Raw genomic sequence first — 19601 nt, forward strand, 5'->3', positions numbered from 1 at the left:
GTGCCTGACCCAGCCCCACGCCACCACGCTCAGCAGCCGCCGCGAGAAAAGCCAGAAATTCGCAGCCACATGCAAACAAGCCCGTATATAAATCCCCCCCTGCCACACAAAGGCGCAGCCCAGCATCTAAGCAGCCGTGGGGTCCTCCGGGGCGTGCAATGTTTTTTTGGGATGGCTCCATGTCGGAAACTTGTTTTGCAGGCCCAGGGAAGATATCTCCCAGAAAGATTGTCTCATTTGAAAACTAAGGCAAAGTTTGGTCCCTCCCCTTCGGGAAGAACCCGGCAGTCGGTCTGCCCGCGAGAGAAACGTCCTCCTGCGGGAGCAGCCGCCTCTCGCCTGGCTCCTGAGGGCCGAGGGTGGCCGAAGGCTCCGTCCAGCTCCTCTGGCCAGTGGGACTGGAGCGGAGGGCGACGGGGACACTGCACACCAGGTACGTGGAGCGTTGGGTGCTGCTAAAAGGGGGAAAAGGGTCTGAGGAGAGAGCACGGGGAGGAGCAAGGGGGATTGTAAGGAGCTGGGGAGTTTCTGCGCAGCCCCTCGCACAGCTTGGCATCGCTCCCCTCCCTGGCGTCAGCCTGCCCTTCCCGGAGCCTGTCTCCAACTCCCAAGGGCTCAAGCTCCTCCGCCTCCTCCCTTCCAGCCCCTTCTCCCTGCGCGTCCCTGCGGAGGGGTGGGATTCGCTCCGGCTAAGCTGCAGGGGAGGGTACAGCAGACGTGCCCCTTCCCCTCCGTGTGTACCGCCAGCCAGCGTCCAGGGAAAAGGTGAACTGAGTTTTCCCGTGGGGAAGAGCAACCCACCTCCCGATCCGGGTGTGCTCAGTGTGGGCATGGGAAAAAGCAGTCCCAGGCTGTGGCAGGGGAAACCCAGGCTAGATGGAAGATGGAAAAAAAAAAAAAATTCACAGTGAGGGTGATTAAACTCTGCTTCAGGCGTCCAGCACTGAGACATGCAGAACTGAGGCAGCCCCATATGTGCCCTGCTTTGAGCAGGCTTGGACTAGGTGACCTCCAGCGGTCCTTCCTGATGTAAATTCTTCTGGGAGGCTGAGGGACACAGAGCAGGAGGTTTTGGGTGCTCTGCCAGCACAGCTTTCATTGCCCCCAAACCCAGCATCTGCAAGGTGAATGCCTGCACGGGACCTTACACCCTGGCTGCTGTTAAGAGGTGGTGGGGAGAGAGACGGTGGGTTTAGGATGAGGTTCCCCCCGATGTGTTTTGAGCCCGATGAACTCAGAGAGAGGTGAAAAAGTGGTGTACTGCAACGTTAAGTCAGATGAACTGGCCAGGAGAGCCTGCCTGTACTTCACCCTGTGACAGGACCATCCAAGCCTCTCCAAGAGCAGCAGCCGGTGGCTTTTCAGGGCAGGAGCCAAGGGTGGCAGTGCTGTCTGGACTTGCACTTAGCAACCCTGCTGACACGATTTACAGCAGCTGAGAAGCTGTTGTGACAACCCTCTAATGGGCAACTCCAGGAGGAAAGTGGAGATGCTCAAATCTCCGTCTCTGGCTGTCATGAGCAATTGGCCTTCCCTTTTTTTCTGCCTGCTGGAAGTAAAACACTTTATCTCCTCAAAATCAGCTAGTATTAGAGGGGAAGGGACCCTTCTGCAGTGGAGTCGTGCTTGTAGAGAAGTGAGAGGGGACATTCCTACTGGAAGAGATATGCTTGGATTTAGCCCTTGGATCCAGAACCTCCACAGGAAGACTGAACCCACATGCCAATCCTGCTGACTCCAGTGCTGCTGCCCGCTGCTTCTACCCGACATCCCTATGTCCTGACCACACATCAGACAAGTTCTCCACCACCAGGTCCTGCCTCAGGCCCAAACCAGAAAGCAAAGGGTGAGAAGAATTGCTTCAGTGCCTAAAACAGAACATTTAAGCGCAGGGACCAGAACTGGGGCTCTCAGGTAAATGCTGTCATAACACTTAGGAGTGCTCTTTCCACCAGACACAGTGGATGTTGAAATGTATCTGGGGTAGGGACTATGGTGATCCCATGGCCCAGTGATGAGAAATGGATCTCTGTCTCAATCTCCAGTGCCAAATCAGGCAGGGGATATACTTAAAACAGATGACTGGAAGCTCAGTAAGGGGACAGTGACACCTCCACCTGCTGGGAAACATCTCCCTGGGAAGTGCTACTGAGATGAGAATGTGGAAGTCCTCCCAGATATGGTTGAGAGGCCCTGGATCCAAAGGCATCATCCAAAAGGCTAGGAATCACCCAGCTCCACCTTCGCTTCTCTTAGTCTCCATTTCCCATTTTGAGCAGAGGGACATACCATCCTTCCCCAGCCTCGTGTGCCCTCTGTGCTCGTGGTGATGTGCTGTCACCAAAAGACTGAGGTCAGCATCACCTCTGCACTAAGCCACACCAAGATGAAGGACGGAAGCAGCATTTAAAATGTGCAGTATGCTTGTTTACTGGGAAAAAACCCCACAAACTGGCTCATATCACTGGAAGAAAAACACATTTGCATTTTGGTGACAGCGTCAGGCATTTACACCCTGCCACACAAAAGGCACCAGTGTGAAGGCCTCTTTCCTTCAGCTCCCCCACATTCCCCAGGACCAGCTCCCCAGCCTTGGCAGCCTTCAAGTAAAGGACAAGCCAAGGTCAGGGGTTGGGGGGGGAGGGGGGTGGGGTGGTGCGTGAAGAAAAAAAAGGAAATAAAAAAGGGGGAAAAAAACCAAACCAAAGGAAAAAACCCTGAAATTAAAACCGCGGGCCCTGGTAGAACAGCCCTTGCCACTGCCCACTATCCAAGCGAGAGCTCCTGTGTGGAAACTGCTCACCTTTTGCTCTGACAGCTCTGGCACTGCCCAGAGCACACTGCAGTCCCTTCCTCCCCTGCTGGAGAAGCTGGCAGCTCTCCAGCCCCCAACCACTGGGATGGATGCCGGTGGAGGTGGCAGAGATCAGGTTGTTCAGGCACAGGGACAGCTTGCCCTGACAGCAGCACCACCATTCTCTGTCCTCTTCCATCAGTAACTTCCCACTAGCTTCACAGAGATGCTGAGCCTCCTGAGGAACAGCAAACCCACTTCAGAAGATGCTGGGAAGAAGCAGAGTGACACCCATGACCCCCTCTTGCTGCTCTCATGTGCATAAGCTCTCCTACTGCAAGCCCCTAGAGCACTGGAGGCAAGTTGGCAGGATCTGGCCCCAAAAAGCGCAAGGCCAGACTGCCTCCTTGTGCCAGCTTGCACGGACCAACAGAAGCCAGTGCCAATTTATACTGACGTCGGATCCAGCCTTGGAATTTAACAAAAGCCTGCATGTTTATCCAAGTGCTGGGAGAGGCTGCCGGAGCTGCTTCCTGCGCCCTTTCCATCCCCAGCTCCGGAGCTGCTGCAGGAACCACCCAGCGGCAGCCACAGCACGTCAGCTCTGGTAAACAAACTCAAACCCACGAACTGAAGGCAAAAAAACTATTAAACACAAGGAAGTCATCATCTGCCTGACTGCATTCGCAAGCAAGAACATGGGCGTACTGCTGCCAGATATAACTTCCATTTTCAGACTGAGATGACACCCTGTTTGTCGCACTTGAAGCAGACCCAGCTCTTACCCAAAGCACATGTGGACTCCAGCTGCTAAAAAATGTTAGGAGCAGGACACAGGTTTCAGGTCTCAGCTACCATACTGCAGAATTCCAGACTTCGACACCTACAGGCATATAAACGCATGGCCTGATGCATTTCTTGAAAATAACATAGGGTTTTGATTTCCATTACTGCAGGAGGAGAGCAGGGGTGATGGATGCTGTTATCCCACGGTATCTGTAGAGAAATCAGTCCTCACTGCTTAATTTAACAGCCTTAAGGGTTTTGGTCATTTCTCTTCTGCTACAGATACTGGAGGCTCACAGATAAATGCTGAAAAGTGAATTTAAGACAAAAAGAACAGGCTGATGATGTAAACTACAGAGGCTGACAGGCTGGGGTGTTCAAGATTTCCTTTTTTGCTGTTCCTTCGAGGGCTGGGCAAAACAGCAGTTTACCATCTGAGCAGTAAAATGCCCTGCCACTGCGCTGTTACCTAAACTCCCCCAAAAGAGTAAAGCAGAGCAAATGCACCATTTTTACCTGCACCTGAATTAGGCACTTTCTGAAGTTCCAAGGAAACAATGATATTGTTCTAGATGAAAGCTGCAAAGCTGTGAAGAAAAGTCACAGCTCCAGGTGCGAAATGTCTTCTCAATTTGTATTTTTTACCATAATCAAGGTGCATGCCCTGAGAAAAAGGCTGTTAAGGGGTTACAGGTGATGTTTTCCTGAATGAAATTCAAGTATAAAGAGTAGTTCACAAGATAAGCAAAGGGGTTGCCACACCTCTTTCATGTCCTTTTCTTAATATCTACTGTTGCTTTAAAAGTTAACACTCTGCTCAGTATGTTTGGCTTGTAAGATCAGTAGGCATTTTAACATTTTGTTTGCATTCTAAAAAACAGTCATAACTTTTTGATGACCATTTCTGATCATTCAATACTGCTACCCCCCCCTACCTAAACACCTTTCCTGCTCAAAAAGCCATGCTGAAGCATCCAGGCGCAGAGTAGTGGCTGCAACTGAACTCCAGCCCTCTGGATTTGGGACGGGCAGTCACAGCTCCACTCCTAAACCTATGGCCAAATCCTTCTGTAGCCCTGGGTAAGGGAAAGAAAGCATTTTTAGCAAAAAACACTCCAAGTCAGTAATAGCCTTGTAGGTATCAAACAGGAAAAAGAAAATAAGGTTACATAAAAGAAATCACATTTAAAAAAAGTGTTCTGCACGATGACAAACAGAGCTTACTAAAATATTTAAAAATCAGAAGAAACTCTTAGAGAAACAGCACATACATTTCTTCAGCAACACAAACCCACTGTTTTATTTCTGCTTTTCTGCTCTTTATTTCAAAGGGGAATAAAGTTCCCAAAAGCCCCAGGAGGCCTGAGGCTCCCCTCAGGTACAGATTTTTGTTTGTCTTAGGTGCCAAATGCAAATGTCCCCCCAGATTTGCAGTTATGGTTAGGAGAGCTTTCGCTCCAGTGCCTCCCCCAGTTAGATCCTGCACCCCCAATGATGCCCAATTGCCAGCTGCAACCCCATATCGCAAAGATAGAGTATCAATGACTTCACATGAAAATAAAGTAGGCTTTATTTCTTTTTTTTTGGCCTTTTTAAAATTCTGGGTTTGGCCAAAACTTTTAGAGTTCCAGAAAAAGGAGCATTTGCCCTCCTTGTTTACTGCTGACCACAAACAATCCCTGCACTTCCCCCCATAACACACATTCCTTGCCATCATGAGAAAACCCTTCCAGAAGCAGCTCCTCCGGTTACAGCGTGCCCGTCAGCTGAAGGCAGGGAGTTGGCAGGGCAGCCTCTTCGAAAAGCAGCCCCCAGGCTGCCAAACTCAATCCTAAAACAGCCGCACGGCCAGGCTTAAACCCCTTCCCGCAGCTATCATTAGCGGCCGAGCACTTCAACCCGACCACATCCTGTCCCGCCATCGGGCAGAGACCTTTCCAAGCGCTTGTGCTTTACAGGGATGCAAGTACAGTACAGCCAGGCCACGGGGCGTTTTCTCGGAGCGATGGATGCGGGAGGGAAGTTTTTCAATGTGGATGAGCGTGGCTGTCGGCCGGAGCAGCAGGGTCCCGGGGAGCGCGCAGGGCCCTCCCCCCCAGGGAGCGCATACGCCCGTCCTGGCTCCCCTTTTGGGTGCGTTTGCAGGGGGCGAGCATCGGCGGCCGGGGGAGGGGGCGAGCATCGGCGGGGGCACGGCTGTGGTCCTTCCTGGCGAGGGTTATTCCCAGGCGTGTCCCGAGGGCCAGAGCAGGGGCAGGGCAGGCAGCGCGTCCTCAGGCGGCCAGGTCGAAGTCGTCGCGCTCCTGGTTGTAGTCGAGCACCTTCTGGCGCAGGCGAGAGGCGTCCACCCAGGTGATGAAGTCCTCCACGGCGCGGGGGACGAGGAGCGCGGGGTCGGTCACCACCTCGGGCCCCACGCGGACGTGGCCCTGCTCCACGAAGGTGACGGCGTGCCGCAGGCTCTGCGCCATCCGCAGCTTGACCAGCAGGCAGGGCAGGCGGCGGCGGCAGAAGGCGGCGGCCGAGAGGCTCTCGCAGACGGCCAGCGACCGCCGGCTGCCCACCAGCCCCAGCCCGTAGAGCTTCTCCAGCAGCGCGGCGGCGCAGCGGGCGCGGAAGGCGGCGCTGGCCGGGCCCAGGTCGCGGAGGCGGCGGGCCAAGGCGCGCACGCTGCGGGCCAGCGCTTTATACTGCACGTAATCCTCCCGCCGGCCCAGCCGGTAGCGCCGCAGCGCCTTCACCTCGGCCAGGCTCCCCGCCGCCGCCTCCCAGCTCACCAGCTCCAGCCGCCGCAGCAGCTTCTGCTCGTGGTACTTCAGCTTCCGCACCATCTTGCCGCCCTCTGCCGCCGCCGCCGCCGGCCCTTTCCGGGGAGGGGCGGCCGCGCTCCGCCCCGCCGCTGCCCCGGCCTGGGAGGCCCGGCCGCCTCGCCCGGCCCGGCCGGCGGCGCCGCACCCGGCAGCGGGGCACAGCGGGCCCGCCGGGCTGCTTTCTGCCGCGGCGCTGGGACGGTCTCGGGCCTCCCCTAGGCCGCGGTGGGGCGGGGGGAGAAGGCCGGCAGATGCCCCCCCCCCGGCGGCTGCTGGAGAGCGGGGCTGGGGCTGCTGCTCACCGCTGAGGCCCGGCCGGGATCGCGGCGGCCCGCCCCGGCCCCTGCGCCCCGCCCGGCCCCGGGCGAGCCCAGCCCGGGGGAGTCGCCTCAGGCGGGGGCCGGGGGCGCTCGGGCCTCCCCAGAGCCTCTCCTGCGCGGGCAGCCCGTCCTCGCCTGTCCAGGCACCGACCCCAGCCTCGTCGCTCCTCCTGAGGGGAAAATGGCAGCAGCGCTGGCTTCCTCCGTGCCGTCCTGCTCCTCCAGACGCCAAGGCCGGTTCTGTTTACCGAGGAGCTGCGGGATCTTGCCTCTGTGCCGTTGGCGTGAGGAGGAGCACCCGCGGCCATAGCCCGGCGGGGAGGGCACTGCCTTGGCCTCTGAAACTGGCCGCTCTTGGGCTGGCGCTTCCCCCTTGGTGCCCAAGGAGCGAGGCTGCTGCCGCTCTGCGCTGCGGCCCCCCGAGTGCCACCGTGACCCCCGAGTGCCACCACGGTATCCCCAGCCAAGCGCCTCGTCCAGGCCTTCCTGTCTGGGGCAGGGTGTGGGCTGATAGTGGGATTCAGGACACTGCTCCAAGGAAATCCCCCCTTAGGTTGGGCAGGTCAGGTTGGTGACTCGGGATTTCAGATTTCTGATTCTCATTAGCTTATACCAGCTTCACCCTTGAATTTCCTGCTCCTGAAATCTTCAGTGCGCTGGATTTTTTTCAGGGTGGGTGATCTGGGCACACAGGCATGGTGGTCTCTTGATCTGCTTTGTGTTTTCCCCCAGGATTATCACTGAAGGCACCGATGGAAACAGGAAGCAGCAGCACCGAGAAGTTTTACAGGATCCCCGAAGGAAAGGGACCGCACTCGGTTGGATGTACGGACCTGATGACAGAAAATGCAGTTGAGGTAAAGTGCTCGGTTCTTCCTCCTTTGAATTTAAGCCACAATGTCAGTGAAACAACTTGCTGTAGTTGTACAGATGAGTCGGACTGGAGGTCTTGCCTGTGTGCAGGGGGGATGCTGCATGGCTGACACACTTCAGCTGTCTATCCACTCCGTCACAATGCAGGATGCATACGGGGTATTTACCAGATGGACGTAACCTGCAAGCCTTCCCCATGGCTACTTGCTCCCTCATCCTAACATCCTTGCCTTCTTGACTCTCCTACGCAAGATACTGTAGAGAAACTGTGTCCTCCCGGGACCTACAGGGTTCTTCCCATCCACCCTGTCCCTTCTGTGTTGGGCTTCTGGGAACACTCCACACACAATCTTTGTGACTGTAGCCATTCTCATCACAAAGATCCCAACTGGATTTGGCAGGGGTAGGTGATGAGGGTATTTGATGTTTCAGCTGCATGAGATGTTTTCTTGAAATTTTATCTATCCAAGAAAGAACAGGTCAGTTCTGCAAGCACTTAGTGCAGAGAGAAGCCACGATAAGAAGACAGGGACAGTAAATAGTCAGCTGAGGAGCTTGCTTATGGGTTTCCATTTCAAATCCCCTTGCTTTTTAATTTTCCTATGGGAATATGTCTGCATTTACACTGGTTTTACTCTGCAGACTAGCCAGGTATAGCGGAACTTGTGACCAGTTTGTAGTGATTATTTGTATGTTTTCCTTTCCTGAGCTTACTCTGTATTAGCACAAAGAAGCCAATGTGTTTTTCATAGGCAATCTGTATAACTGCAGTTCTTTCAGGAACAGAAAATTAACGTCTTTCACTTTCTTGTAAGCAGTTAGTCACCAGGGGAAGTTCAGCAGGACCACTCTGAGATCAGATTAATATGATTACCAGCATGGGTGAAGGTTTCATGATTTATTCCTTGGTGGCCTTTGTGTCAAAGGTTGATTTAAGTTTGATGAGTAAATTGAAACAAGCTTCATTAAATAAGCTTTTTGGTACACCTTGCATGTGAAACTGATAAATCAGTGTTCAAGAAACCAGACTTTATTACAAAGCTTATGTTCTTTTTGGTCCTAGGCTTAACTTACTAAAACAAAAGCAACAAGTTTTAGTTGCTTGCTCCAACGAGCAAGACCGTAAATTTGAATAGTGTGTTGCAAATTCCTTTGCAAACCAGGAAGTAAGAATGCAAATTACACACAGTTCATCTACTGCGAGGTGTGCTTTAGGGTATGCAGTTGGTACATTGCTGCTGACTGCGTAGGAAAAATGCTGGCAAGGGGTATGGAGTGTCCATGTGAATGTGGAAGGCTTCAGTGGTTTCCTGGAACACCCGGAGTGCAGACAGTAAAAGAAGATTCAAACCAGTGGCAAGAAACAGAGGCAGATAAAACACAGGTTAACAAAATTCTGTTGAGAAAAATGGAGCACTACACACTTGTAAACATCTTGAGGAGGAGGAAGAACAATATATTGCACTTCTCTGCTGTGCAGCTGCCCAAGAGCTTTCTCGACCACTTCTCGCTTTGTTTAGCCGGGAGCACTATAGCTGCGTTGAGACCATATCCCTGACTCTACCTGCATCTCCTCACTGGACTACACTTCCAGAAACTAGTCTCAGGATTAAGTTTTGTCTTGCTAACCTAGTGGGAAAATACACTTCTAGGAGCGTGCTTTTTTCCCCCCTAGAAGGATGAAGGGGACACAGTCACCCCTGTTAAACTGATTGCCTTGCATTATCGTACCATTCCCCAAAGGAAGGCATAGTGAGGAAGACAGAAGGAAAGATCCAGCAAGACGCAGAAATGGAGCAAATAGGTAGTGGGTGTTGGTAATGAGTAACTTAACTAAACGGAGCATTTTGAATTAGCCATAGGCTAACTTAGAGAAGGTGACATGTATATCTACCTGGATGCCAACAGTAATGCTCCTTTAAATTCATTGCCGGGGCAAAAAGACAGTGACACAGGATTGGCATCAGAGCCTGTATAGGATAATAATTTTCTCATGAGGTTTCCTCTCAAGAGGAATTTCTCTTGAGCTGTCATTCTTGCATCTGAAGCCCTTGACGTAAATGTTTTTATCTTCCTTTTTATCTGCCTGATATTGATATAAACAAATATCAATCTTTTTTTCTCTCCCTCCTCCTAATCCCAGGGAAGCTTCTTGCGCCTGTATTATCCATCATGTGATGCCACAAATAGTGAAGAGGCGCCATGGATTCCAGATAAAGAGTACTATCAGGGACTGTCTGACTTCCTGAATATGTACCGAGTTGTAGGAGAAAGGCTTTTCCAGTACTATGTTGGTAAGACTGATTATGGTTTTATTCCTTGACAAGTGCAAGGGCATCATCTCTGTATGCAGGTTGCTGCCTCACTGCTCTGTGAGCAGTGTGTTACTGCTGCAGGACTTAAAAATAGTTTTTCCCCAGAAAGGATGTTTGTTTGGGATGGGTTTGTGTAGTAAGACTCGGTGCTGAATTTGACCCAGTTCTCAGGCAGACCAGCAGTCCCCCACTGCTGTTAATAGGAGTGTCTGGGCAGTTTGCTTTAGGAAGGGCTTGGGTAAATTGCACCTATGTGTCGGGATTTCAATCCCACAGGGAAAAGTGCAAATACACAAAGGTCGGATACATACTAAGGACTGAATACCAAGAAGACTTGCATGCCTGACTATTCCTGAAAATCTGTTCTCTTAACGTTTAAGAGATATGTAGGCATTGTGCTCAGCTGTGGATGGGAGGAGGAGAAGGAAAATATCTTCGGCCAAGTAGAAAGCATTTTCAGAATCAGATCCATGTTTGTCTTCTGTATTTTAAGGATGAGATTTGGTCCTTTGTCTTTAGATGACCACTCTGAAATCAGTGGTCACCAGATTCTTGGGATCTCTCCCACAGGCACAAACGCTTTCTCTCATTTCAGTAATAATGACATGTCATAAGTAACTAAGGGTAATTTGCTAATCAAAGGGGTTTTTAACAAAAGGAATGATCTTGCTGTAACAGATTTGAGAATGTTTTGTCTGGTGAGAAAAAGAGTTAACCGTTAACCATGAGGTTGGAGATGGACCTCCTCAAGGCCAATGTTAAACCATAATCTCATGTTACTATGACAACTTTGTCTTTGTCTATGTAATGTACAGCTTCTTGCTACGGGACTGAGAGCATAACCATTTGCTTAAACCGGCCTTGAAGATGAGAATAAAAGGGCTGTGTTACTTGTTGGAATTTGCGAGCTTGGATGGAGCTGCGACTCCCTGGCCGCCCAGCGCACTGTTTTTGCTTTCCTGCCTTAATAAATAACTAGTGAATTTATTTCGGACTCCAGTTATTTCAAATTCAACTATAACAGACATATGCTTCAATCTTTATCTAGGTTCAGTGACCTGTCCTGCAAAGTCAAATGCTGCTTTTAAGCCAGGAGAGAAATACCCACTCCTCATTTTTTCCCATGGACTTGGAGCTTTTCGGTAACTCTGAACTTTGTTGACAAACTATTTTCATCATCTATGGTGACAGTAGTCTCCAAGGATGGTTGTGAATAGATTTTCTGTAGGGGGTGAGATCCCCATGGAGTTGAAAGAGATTTGAAGAACAGGCTGCTGTGTATGAGTATGCCTCCACTGAAATCAACAGCAGTAAATCAAAGCAGGGTCGATGTACTTATTTGTGTTTTCTCTTGGTATTTTAGGGGTGAAGGTATTTACCAATCCATAAGCATGTTGTGAAGATCAGCTAGTTGGTTTCGGGATAGGTCTTTGAAGATGCAAAGTGTCATATGTGCTAATTTTTAAAAATCCGTGGCATTCCTCCTTCTGAATAGATAGTAAGACAAGGTTTTGTGAACAGGTTTTGGTGCCTGGCATACAAAAGCCTGCTTACTGGCTAGCAAATTCAAACACAAGAACTATTGAATGGGGGCTAGCACATACATAGTGTGGTCAGCACTTGAAAGGCAGTGTAATTGAGATAATTATGCATGCACATGTCTCACCAGAGTATGATTTTGACTGCAGGACCATCTATTCTGCTATCTGCATCGAGATGGCTTCTCAGGGCTTTATAGTGGCTGCTGTGGAGCACAGGTGTGTATACTGCACGTTTTTGAGTTCTGATGGAAAGAAACCTTCTCACGTTGTATAGAAAGCTATTTATTCTAAAGAAGAACTTAATCTAAAGGGAATTTGCTTAGGTAAACCCTTGAATAAGAAGTCCCAGTGTAGATATCATTTGTCATTCTTCAGGCATGCTATTTTTCCCCTCTTATTGTTAGAACCTGGAGAATATAAAGGAGGTGGGAGTTTTGGTGGAGTTACTGCATTATTTAGAAAGTCTATCTACACTCCGTTAGGATTGCAGCAGCACTGGTCGGTAGCTGGATCTCTTGAGATAAGTGAAATCTAAAACTTCTGGTGACTTCATCTCAAACCAAACAGAATACATCCCCAGAAGTAACCTTCTGTTGATATTACAGAGATGAATCTGCTTCAGCAACGTATTATTGTAAAAAAAAGTCCATTTCTGAACCACAGGAAGAGTCTACGTCAATCATGGAGAAGGAGTGGATCTACTATAGGAAACTAAAAACTGGAGAGGAAGAGCGTTGTTTGCGCCATAAGCAGGTACTCGTGCTAGGTCTGCGCTCTAGGAAGAAAGGCAGGAATGGTGTGTGTAGGGCTAACTAGCAGACTCGTTCCCTTTGGCCATGTCTGCAGTCTTCTGCCAAGACTCAGGGGATACGTAAAAATGCATCAAGTACCATGTCCCTGAAGATGGGAAGGCCAACAGCTTTCTTCACAGTGTAAACTGCTTTCTCAAGCAGTTACACTGTTGAGCTTAGTCAGCTGTTTCTCCCCTGATTCCACTCAACTTTCTGTTTCTTCCCTGTGTCTTCACACTTTTGCTGCCCAGCCCAGTCTTTAAGTTACACACAGTTGAATTCAAATGTTCGTGTGGCTTTAGACTTTGGCTTTTGTGTGCTGTTGGACAGCAAGATGTATCATGGCTGCTTTAAGGGGGATGTTTGCTTCGTCATCTCCAACACTCTTTGATGTGGTTTATAGCAATGTAAACAATGCAGGCTTCCTGATTACAAGCATCATCCGCGCTAGGTGTGATGTGGCCATACTGAGGAGCTTCTCCAAGCGTAGACTTGACCTGTAAAATAGGGAGTGTTTTCTTCCAGCTATTGCGAACTCAGCCAGGGAGGTGTTGATCTCCCTGGGCCAAACAGCCAGCAGTACAAGTGTCATTTCCTGTGTGCCAACAACGTCCTACTTACAAGTCTCAATACGTATTGTCTGAGCTTGCAAGTAACCTCCACAAGCTATTGCCTGCAAATCTGACTAGCAGAGAAGTCAGGAGGTTGAGATTTATGTGAGATTTAGGGATGCATAGACATCTTGCTGGCTGCCTACACACTTCACATCCCAAGGACGCTATTTTTTTTTGGTTCTTTTTGAAGCTTTTACTGATGTATCAAAGTCAGAAGCACTTCTTACACTGAACAATGAGAACCTTTTATTTGCAATAGCTTTACTACAGTTTTCAAGATAGTGTGTATGTATAAAATGTTTCTTATTTGGGGTTTATCCATTGTAAAGACAGTTTCAAGGCTGTTGTGCAGGTGGGGCAAGTGACGTAATGACACTGGCTCATCAGAGTGAGCATGAGGAGGAGCAGTGAGTCAGCCTTCCTTGTGGTTGTGTTAAGCCTTTGCACATCCTAACAACCCCTTCTCTGAGCAGTGACAGGATGAAGGAGTTGAAGGCCTCTGGCACATGTTACAGGGGTTAATTCCTCTGTGTGCAGAGGCTCTACACAAGAGCTTCAATTGCTTGGACCTCCTAAAGTCCGTTTGTTGTTGGTCAGACCTTGTCAGAGCTGTTTTCCAGTTCCATTCTGCATTTTAAAATAGTTGTTACTGTATCAGACACTTAGGGGGAAAAATTATCAAACTGAGTCTTGTCTCAAGCAACAGGACAAGGGCCAACGGGCACAGACTGCAACACAGGCAGTTCTACCTGAATATGAGGAAGAACTTCTTTCCTCTGAGGGTGACAGAGCTCTGGAACAGGTTGCCCAGAGAGGCTGTGGAGTCTCCTTCTCTGGAGACATTCAAAACCTGCCTGGACGTGACTCTGTGCAGCCTGCTCTAGGGGAACCTGCTTTAGCAGAGGGTTGGACTAGATGATCTCCAGAGGTCCCTTCCAACCCTGGCCATGCTGTGACTCTGTGATTGTGTCCAAGGGGCTGGCAAGCCTAGTGATGGTCTGATAATTCCTTCCACTGCACTGCCCCCAACTTCTCTTTCTCCTCAGGTGCAGCAAAGAGCACAGGAGTGCATCAAAGCTCTCAATCTCATTCTTAACATCAATTCAGGAGAGGAAGTAATGAATGTGCTACATTCAAACTTTGACTGGAACAGCCTAAAGGTGAGTGAAAGGTGGTGACTGTGTTTTGTTAAACACCTAACAATGCTTCTGGTTTCCCTCTTCCATTTCTAAACTGGTTCCTGTAAACTGTTCTGAAGATCACACCATAGATCTGTGAAGATATTCTCAGGTTATCCCGAGCTGGATAGATAGTAATGGAGCTGAAATGATGCTCTACCTGCTTCACTAGGTTCTACTGCCAAACAATTATTCCCTTTAAAAAAAAAAAAAAAAAAAGTTTGGGAAAGAAAGTCTTACAGCACCTGGATTTTTTTTGACAGGATTCTGTTGATACTAGCAGGATAGCTGTGATGGGACACTCTTTTGGTGGTGCTACAGTTATTGAGAGTCTCAGCAAAGAAATAAGATTCAGGTAAGTATGTAAAACAAGGCAGGAGACTTTTGGCACTTGAGAGGTCTGGAGCAGGGCACCTTGCCCAAGATCCCCCAACTACTAATAAGCTCTTGAAGAAAAGTTTTGTTTGGCATGTCTTGTTTTCTTAAGTCATGCTGCTTTCAATTGTGGGGATGTGGTGGAACATAATAGCTGTATCATATTGTATCATGATACCATGATACTGTGGGACGCTGCAGAAGCTCCTGTGCCCAGCTGTACCTGGCATTGGAGACCAACATGTGCAATAAAGGATTCATTCTCTTCTCCCAAAGTAGAAATAATTTTGAAACAAAATGATTCATTAACCTGTTTACCTGTTTAGTATCATAGTTTCTCTTTCCCGTGTCTCCTGCAGATCAAAGCATGCTGAGAACCTCCATACAAAGCTTTCTGCTTCTCTGACAATATCCAGTTATTTTTGACAGGTGTGGCATTGCCCTCGATGCATGGATGCTTCCTGTAGGTGATGATATTTACCAAAACAGTGTCCAGCAACCACTGCTGTTTATCAACTCTGAAAAATTCCAGTGGGCTGATAATATCATAAAGATGAAGAAGCTCAGCTCCAATGACACAAACAAGAAAATGATCACTATCAAGTAAGTGTCCAGGAGGCATCGTTTCTGTGGTTGAAGAGGAGTCTTTACTCCTTTGTTGGAGCTGTTCAGTTACATGTACCTGCAGAGAGTCACTGCTTCCTCATGGCCCAGGTTTTCCCTGCGTGTTTAAATTAGCAATATGTCCCCCACAGTGGAGTCAAAGATCTCTCTCAAAGCAGCCCGTAACCCTAAATATAAGATACTCCAAGGTGTGCCTTCCTACCCTGGGGCACAAATTTTGCTCTGGGCCTCATGCATCATCTGTGTTTGAACACTTTACATAGTGCATAAACGCACCTGGAAGCCTCACCTAGTGAAACAGTGTACAGGGGAGCAGATGGCTCTGTAATCCACCTCAGAGCAGAGAGACAACGTTTTGCCAAGCCTACTCTTTTTTCCCATTGCAGTTATAGTGACTTACATTAAGCATGCACAAAACTGCCCTTTAGGACAGAATTTACTGCTAATCGTGCATGTTCATGAGAGTAATCTGTTTTATCTTCTTCTGCTAAAGAAGACAGCATAAGGTGCATGACTGTCTTTGAATAAGTCTGTGCAACCTGTGGCATCTTTTAACCAGACAACTGCATTCTTAAAACCCTGTTGATAATTTTTCTATTTGCAGGGGATCAGTACATCAGAGCTTTCCTGACTTTACCTTTGTGAGCGGAGAAATAATTGGAAGATTTTTCAAATTAAAAGGAGAAATAGATCCAAATGAAGCTATTGATATAAGCAATCATGCTTCATTAGCCTTTCTGCAGAAACATTTAAGTAAGTATCTGTTTACCTCAAAGTATGACGTTAATGAATACTTAATTCCTATGAAGCTTTTTATATATCCATTTGGTTTAGAACAAGATCAAAAGTGTCAGAAAAGTCTGAGTGGAAAAAACAAGTCAGACTTTTTCTAGAGGTTTGTTGGTTACTTTTGTAATCCAAGCAACTCAGAGGAACTTCGTGGGAGTTTTGTTCTGCTATGTAAAAACCTGGAGCGTCCTTTTTCCCTCCTTAAAACATCATCCTGCCCCTACTTTGCCAAGTTGATTTAATTTTTCAGTGTAGCTGATTACTTAACTTACTAACACTTGGGTTTTCTTTCCCACATTTTATAGGTCTTAAGAAAGATTTCGATAAGTGGGATTCTCTTGTGGATGGCATAGGACCCAATGTTATTCCTGGTACCAATATTGACTTATCTCCAGCTGAACCTGAATAAGGACTACAAAGCAGTACTGAGAATGTCACAGACTTGAGGACACTAATGCTGGCCAGACATGGCTCAGACACATGATAGCATTGGCCACCTACACAGCTTTTGGGGTGTGGAACAAAGAAAAGGCATTAGGTTATGTTATCATGAAAATGTGGAGAGGTTTTCATTCAAATGAGTTCATGGGATTATCTGAAATACTGCAACAGGGTAACTACTGCTTTATAGGCAACTGGGGAGAAATCACTTTGTGGCAATTGAAACGTGCTTTCTGGTTTTGACTGAAAATCAAGTTTGCAGAGAGGTTAAGCTTCAAGGAATTCAACTAAAGCAGGGGTCCTCAAACTACGGTCCACGGGCTGGATACGGCCCCCGGTATTTACAGAACCCCCCCCTGCCCTGCCAGGGGTTAGGGGGGGAAACCAAGCAGCCGCAGATGACTGCCTGCCACTGCATCTGTGCGCCGTCCCCCTGGTTAAACAGTTTGAGGACCCCTGAACTACAGTTCTACTTACCAAGCTTTAAGTCAGTTTGCATGCAGCAAGCCTTTTTTTTGCAGTGTAAGAAAAAAATTAATCTTTGTTATTGAACTGTTTAGTATTTCAGCTGTGCTCTGACAACATTTGAGAGGCGGAGGAGGCTTTTGCTCCTTCTAGTCAGAGAGGTGCCAGTGGAAGAAAAACTGTCCTTAAAATAAGAGTGAAAGTAAGAGCTAAAAAGGTGTTTGTTCAGACACAGGACTTCTCCTATGAACTTAATCCACTTACATTTCAGATCTGTGTTTACTGCCATAGTCAGAGGGTGTTTCCATTCCAAAAGCTGCTGAAACTGTCACTCTTACAGCAACTGTAATTCCCTTTAGGCAAAGCTCTAAGCAGTGCCTCTCTTGTTGATCTCTGTCATACTGTTATAGGTGAAAGTATAAGAGAGGCATATGTAAGCACTGCCTGATCATCTTGCTGTCTCTCATAGTTGTAACAGTCTCCAGACACTTGTCTTTGTCCAGGTACTAGCATTGCTGTCTGTATCTGTCAGTAGAAACAGTTGACTGTGGTTGGCTAAAGGCAGCTCTGATTTTTAGAGCTGAACTCTTTGAAGCTGCCACATGGAAGAGAGACTTCTAAATGACTAAACCTTGCAAAAGGGGAATCATTTCTAACAGTAGCCTGTTGGTTGCAAAATCAGGTTAGCTGATTTTGCAACTGAAGCAAGCACAACATGCAAAGCTGTTAACAGTGTAATTAACTATTTATATAATCTGTGATCTTAACATGAGATTGCAACAACATCTAAGACATGTTTTCAGAATTTCATTAAATTCTCTCCAGCCTACCACCATGTAGTATAATGTGTCTTTGTTAAGGGAATAAACATGTAAGTGTTCCTCTTACTGAGTAAGCACTAACACTTCAGATACCTTGTCAGAGATCTCTGGTTCCTAAGTCTTTATGGTAGTATGAAAAATCCATAGCCCCTGAAGAGGAGGAAGCCACTATGGTATACAGGAGCATGGAATGGGACTACAAAATAGAAACCCCTTTTCAACAGAGGAGGAGAATAGAAGGTAAGTTGGAGCTATTTTAAGGAAGTTCTTGCCCCACTGTACACATGCAGCAGCAAAACCATTCTACTAGACCTGCTTCATAATTATAGGAAATGCTTGGTATCTCATTAGTGGGGTTAAGGCCATGTCAGAAATGCAAGTTTTATTTTGTACACAACTGTGGGATGCTTCAAAGCATTCACCGTAACTCATGGTGCTCTGAGAGCTGTTAGGGTCAAAACAGAACCAGTAACTGCAGAACGTGCATAGCTACATCTAACTGCAGTAGTACAGTCAAAGAAAAGAGTCTTAGCATGCATCCAGCATTTGGGCTTACGTATAGGGAAAGAACACAAGTCATATACAAAAGACAAAGCTTGGGCTGGCATATACTGATCTATTCCAGCTCCTCCTTCCATTGATTTTAACATCAAATACAAGACTTCAAGCCAAATGGTGCTTGGTTGGCTTTGTGTTCTGAGTGTGTAACTTGGTTTCAGAAATGCTGGCAGACACGAGGATCTTCAGAATTAGCTGAACTGCAGCTGCTCTGCTTTTCTACAGGGAATAAAAATAGATTAGACCCATCAAAATGTTTCTATAGCTGTTAATGCTTTTATACATGTTTAAAGGCATAGCTCTACCAGGCTTCAAACTAATGTCATCAAACATATTGGACCGTATGAAAAGACTACACTTAGGCAAAGTTATCGTACAAAGACAACGCAGTTGAAACAAGAGTACTGCCCAAGAAGGTGAAGCAAGAAGTGCTCCCAGATTTCAGTTAGGAGTTCAAGCCACTCCATCCCTCAGCAGGTTTAGCATAAGCCACTGCAGGAGGTTTTGCATCCTGTGGGTCAGGTACTTTCTGTTCAAACTGCCTTTCCAGTCAGCAGCCCATGTGTGCAGCAAGATCCAGTTTTGTGCCACATGGTTGCATGTTGTTAGCTCACCTTTTCTGTGCTGTTGCTGAGAGGGTGCATAAACTAATACCATGCAAAGTATTTAAGAAACACAAAGAGTGGACAAATCTGGACAATAATAATTAGCAACCAAAGAGGAGAAAAAAACCACCCTATAATGATGTGGTAAAAACTGTAAAAGTATCATCAAAACCAGAAACAGCAAGATCAAGAATAATCCTGCACTTGAGTGATACAATTGAGGAAGGATTTGTAGATTCACTAGTTTAACATTTTGAACACATTCTTTTAAGTACTTCTTTGCCTAACAGGTAACTAGATCCGTGTGACAGACTTCATTATTTGTTACCCATAAACCAGTCAGCTTTCTGTACAGTTGTGCCAAAACACAATTAATTAAATCTGTGAAAACACAAACACCATCTCTACCTAAGCGTAGTTCAGTCTCTTATCAGGCAACTACTGGTCAAACACTGGAACAAGTTGCCCAGAGAGGTTCTGGCATCTCTGTCCTTGGACAGATTCCAGACCTGGGAGGAAGGCCCTAAGCAACCTCATCTCGTTGACCCGGCTTTGAGCACCTCCAAAGGTCCCTTTCAACCAGAACTACTCTATGATTCCATAGATTATGAAAATAGTATAATCACAAAGAAACAAAGAACCTGTATACTATTTTCTTTGGTACACAGAACAGGAGTTCACCAGTAACACTTCAAAAATGTCAAGTAACAATACAGATGTACGTGCACTGTTCACAGACTAGCCTTACAACAACTCAGGTGGTATTAGCATGGGTTTACATTCATGGAGCAAGATCCATGTAAGGTATCGAGGCATTCAAATTCAAAACGACAATGTTTAGTAGAGTCTGCCTAGCAGTTCCTTACCTTGCCTCAGAAATGCGAGCAAGATTTGCATGTTA

At 47.6% G+C, this 19601-nt stretch overlaps 3 protein-coding genes across 5 annotated transcripts in view; 1 reads left to right on the forward strand and 2 right to left on the reverse strand.

The window, feature by feature from the left end:
* On the forward strand, nucleotides 1-17545 carry PLA2G7 (phospholipase A2 group VII). Of its 2 annotated transcripts, none has more exons than XM_037391100.1 (11): nucleotides 1-433; nucleotides 7443-7567; nucleotides 9727-9877; nucleotides 10947-11040; nucleotides 11587-11655; nucleotides 12045-12192; nucleotides 13891-14004; nucleotides 14286-14377; nucleotides 14827-15000; nucleotides 15626-15774; nucleotides 16116-17545. In XM_037391100.1, the coding sequence occupies exons 1-11, from the start codon at nucleotides 70-72 to the stop codon at nucleotides 16217-16219; spliced, it is 1584 nt and encodes a 527-aa protein (XP_037246997.1). In that variant the 5' UTR covers nucleotides 1-69; the 3' UTR covers nucleotides 16220-17545. The 2 variants fall into 2 exon arrangements, with proteins under 2 accessions (XP_037246997.1, XP_037246998.1); XM_037391101.1 differs by lacking the exon at nucleotides 1-433 and adding an exon at nucleotides 6776-6943 and having other exon boundaries at nucleotides 16116-16359.
* On the reverse strand, nucleotides 4887-6462 carry IMP3 (IMP U3 small nucleolar ribonucleoprotein 3). Its single transcript, XM_037391104.1, has one exon. It carries the CDS (start codon nucleotides 6409-6411, stop codon nucleotides 5854-5856), a length of 558 nt encoding a protein of 185 aa, XP_037247001.1. The 5' UTR covers nucleotides 6412-6462; the 3' UTR covers nucleotides 4887-5853.
* Nucleotides 16927-19601, reverse strand: part of TDRD6 (tudor domain containing 6) — a 12221-nt gene continuing 9546 nt past the window's right edge. For both annotated transcript variants that reach the window (XM_037391098.1, XM_037391099.1), the window contains exon 5: nucleotides 16927-18314. In XM_037391098.1, the coding sequence (XP_037246995.1) occupies nucleotides 18201-18314 (114 nt within the window). In that variant the 3' untranslated portion in view covers nucleotides 16927-18200. The remainder of the gene's footprint in view (nucleotides 18315-19601) is intronic.

The sequence above is a fragment of the Falco rusticolus genome, chromosome 6 (genome assembly GCF_015220075.1).
Source record: "Falco rusticolus isolate bFalRus1 chromosome 6, bFalRus1.pri, whole genome shotgun sequence".
Taxonomy (NCBI): Eukaryota; Metazoa; Chordata; class Aves; order Falconiformes; family Falconidae; genus Falco; species Falco rusticolus.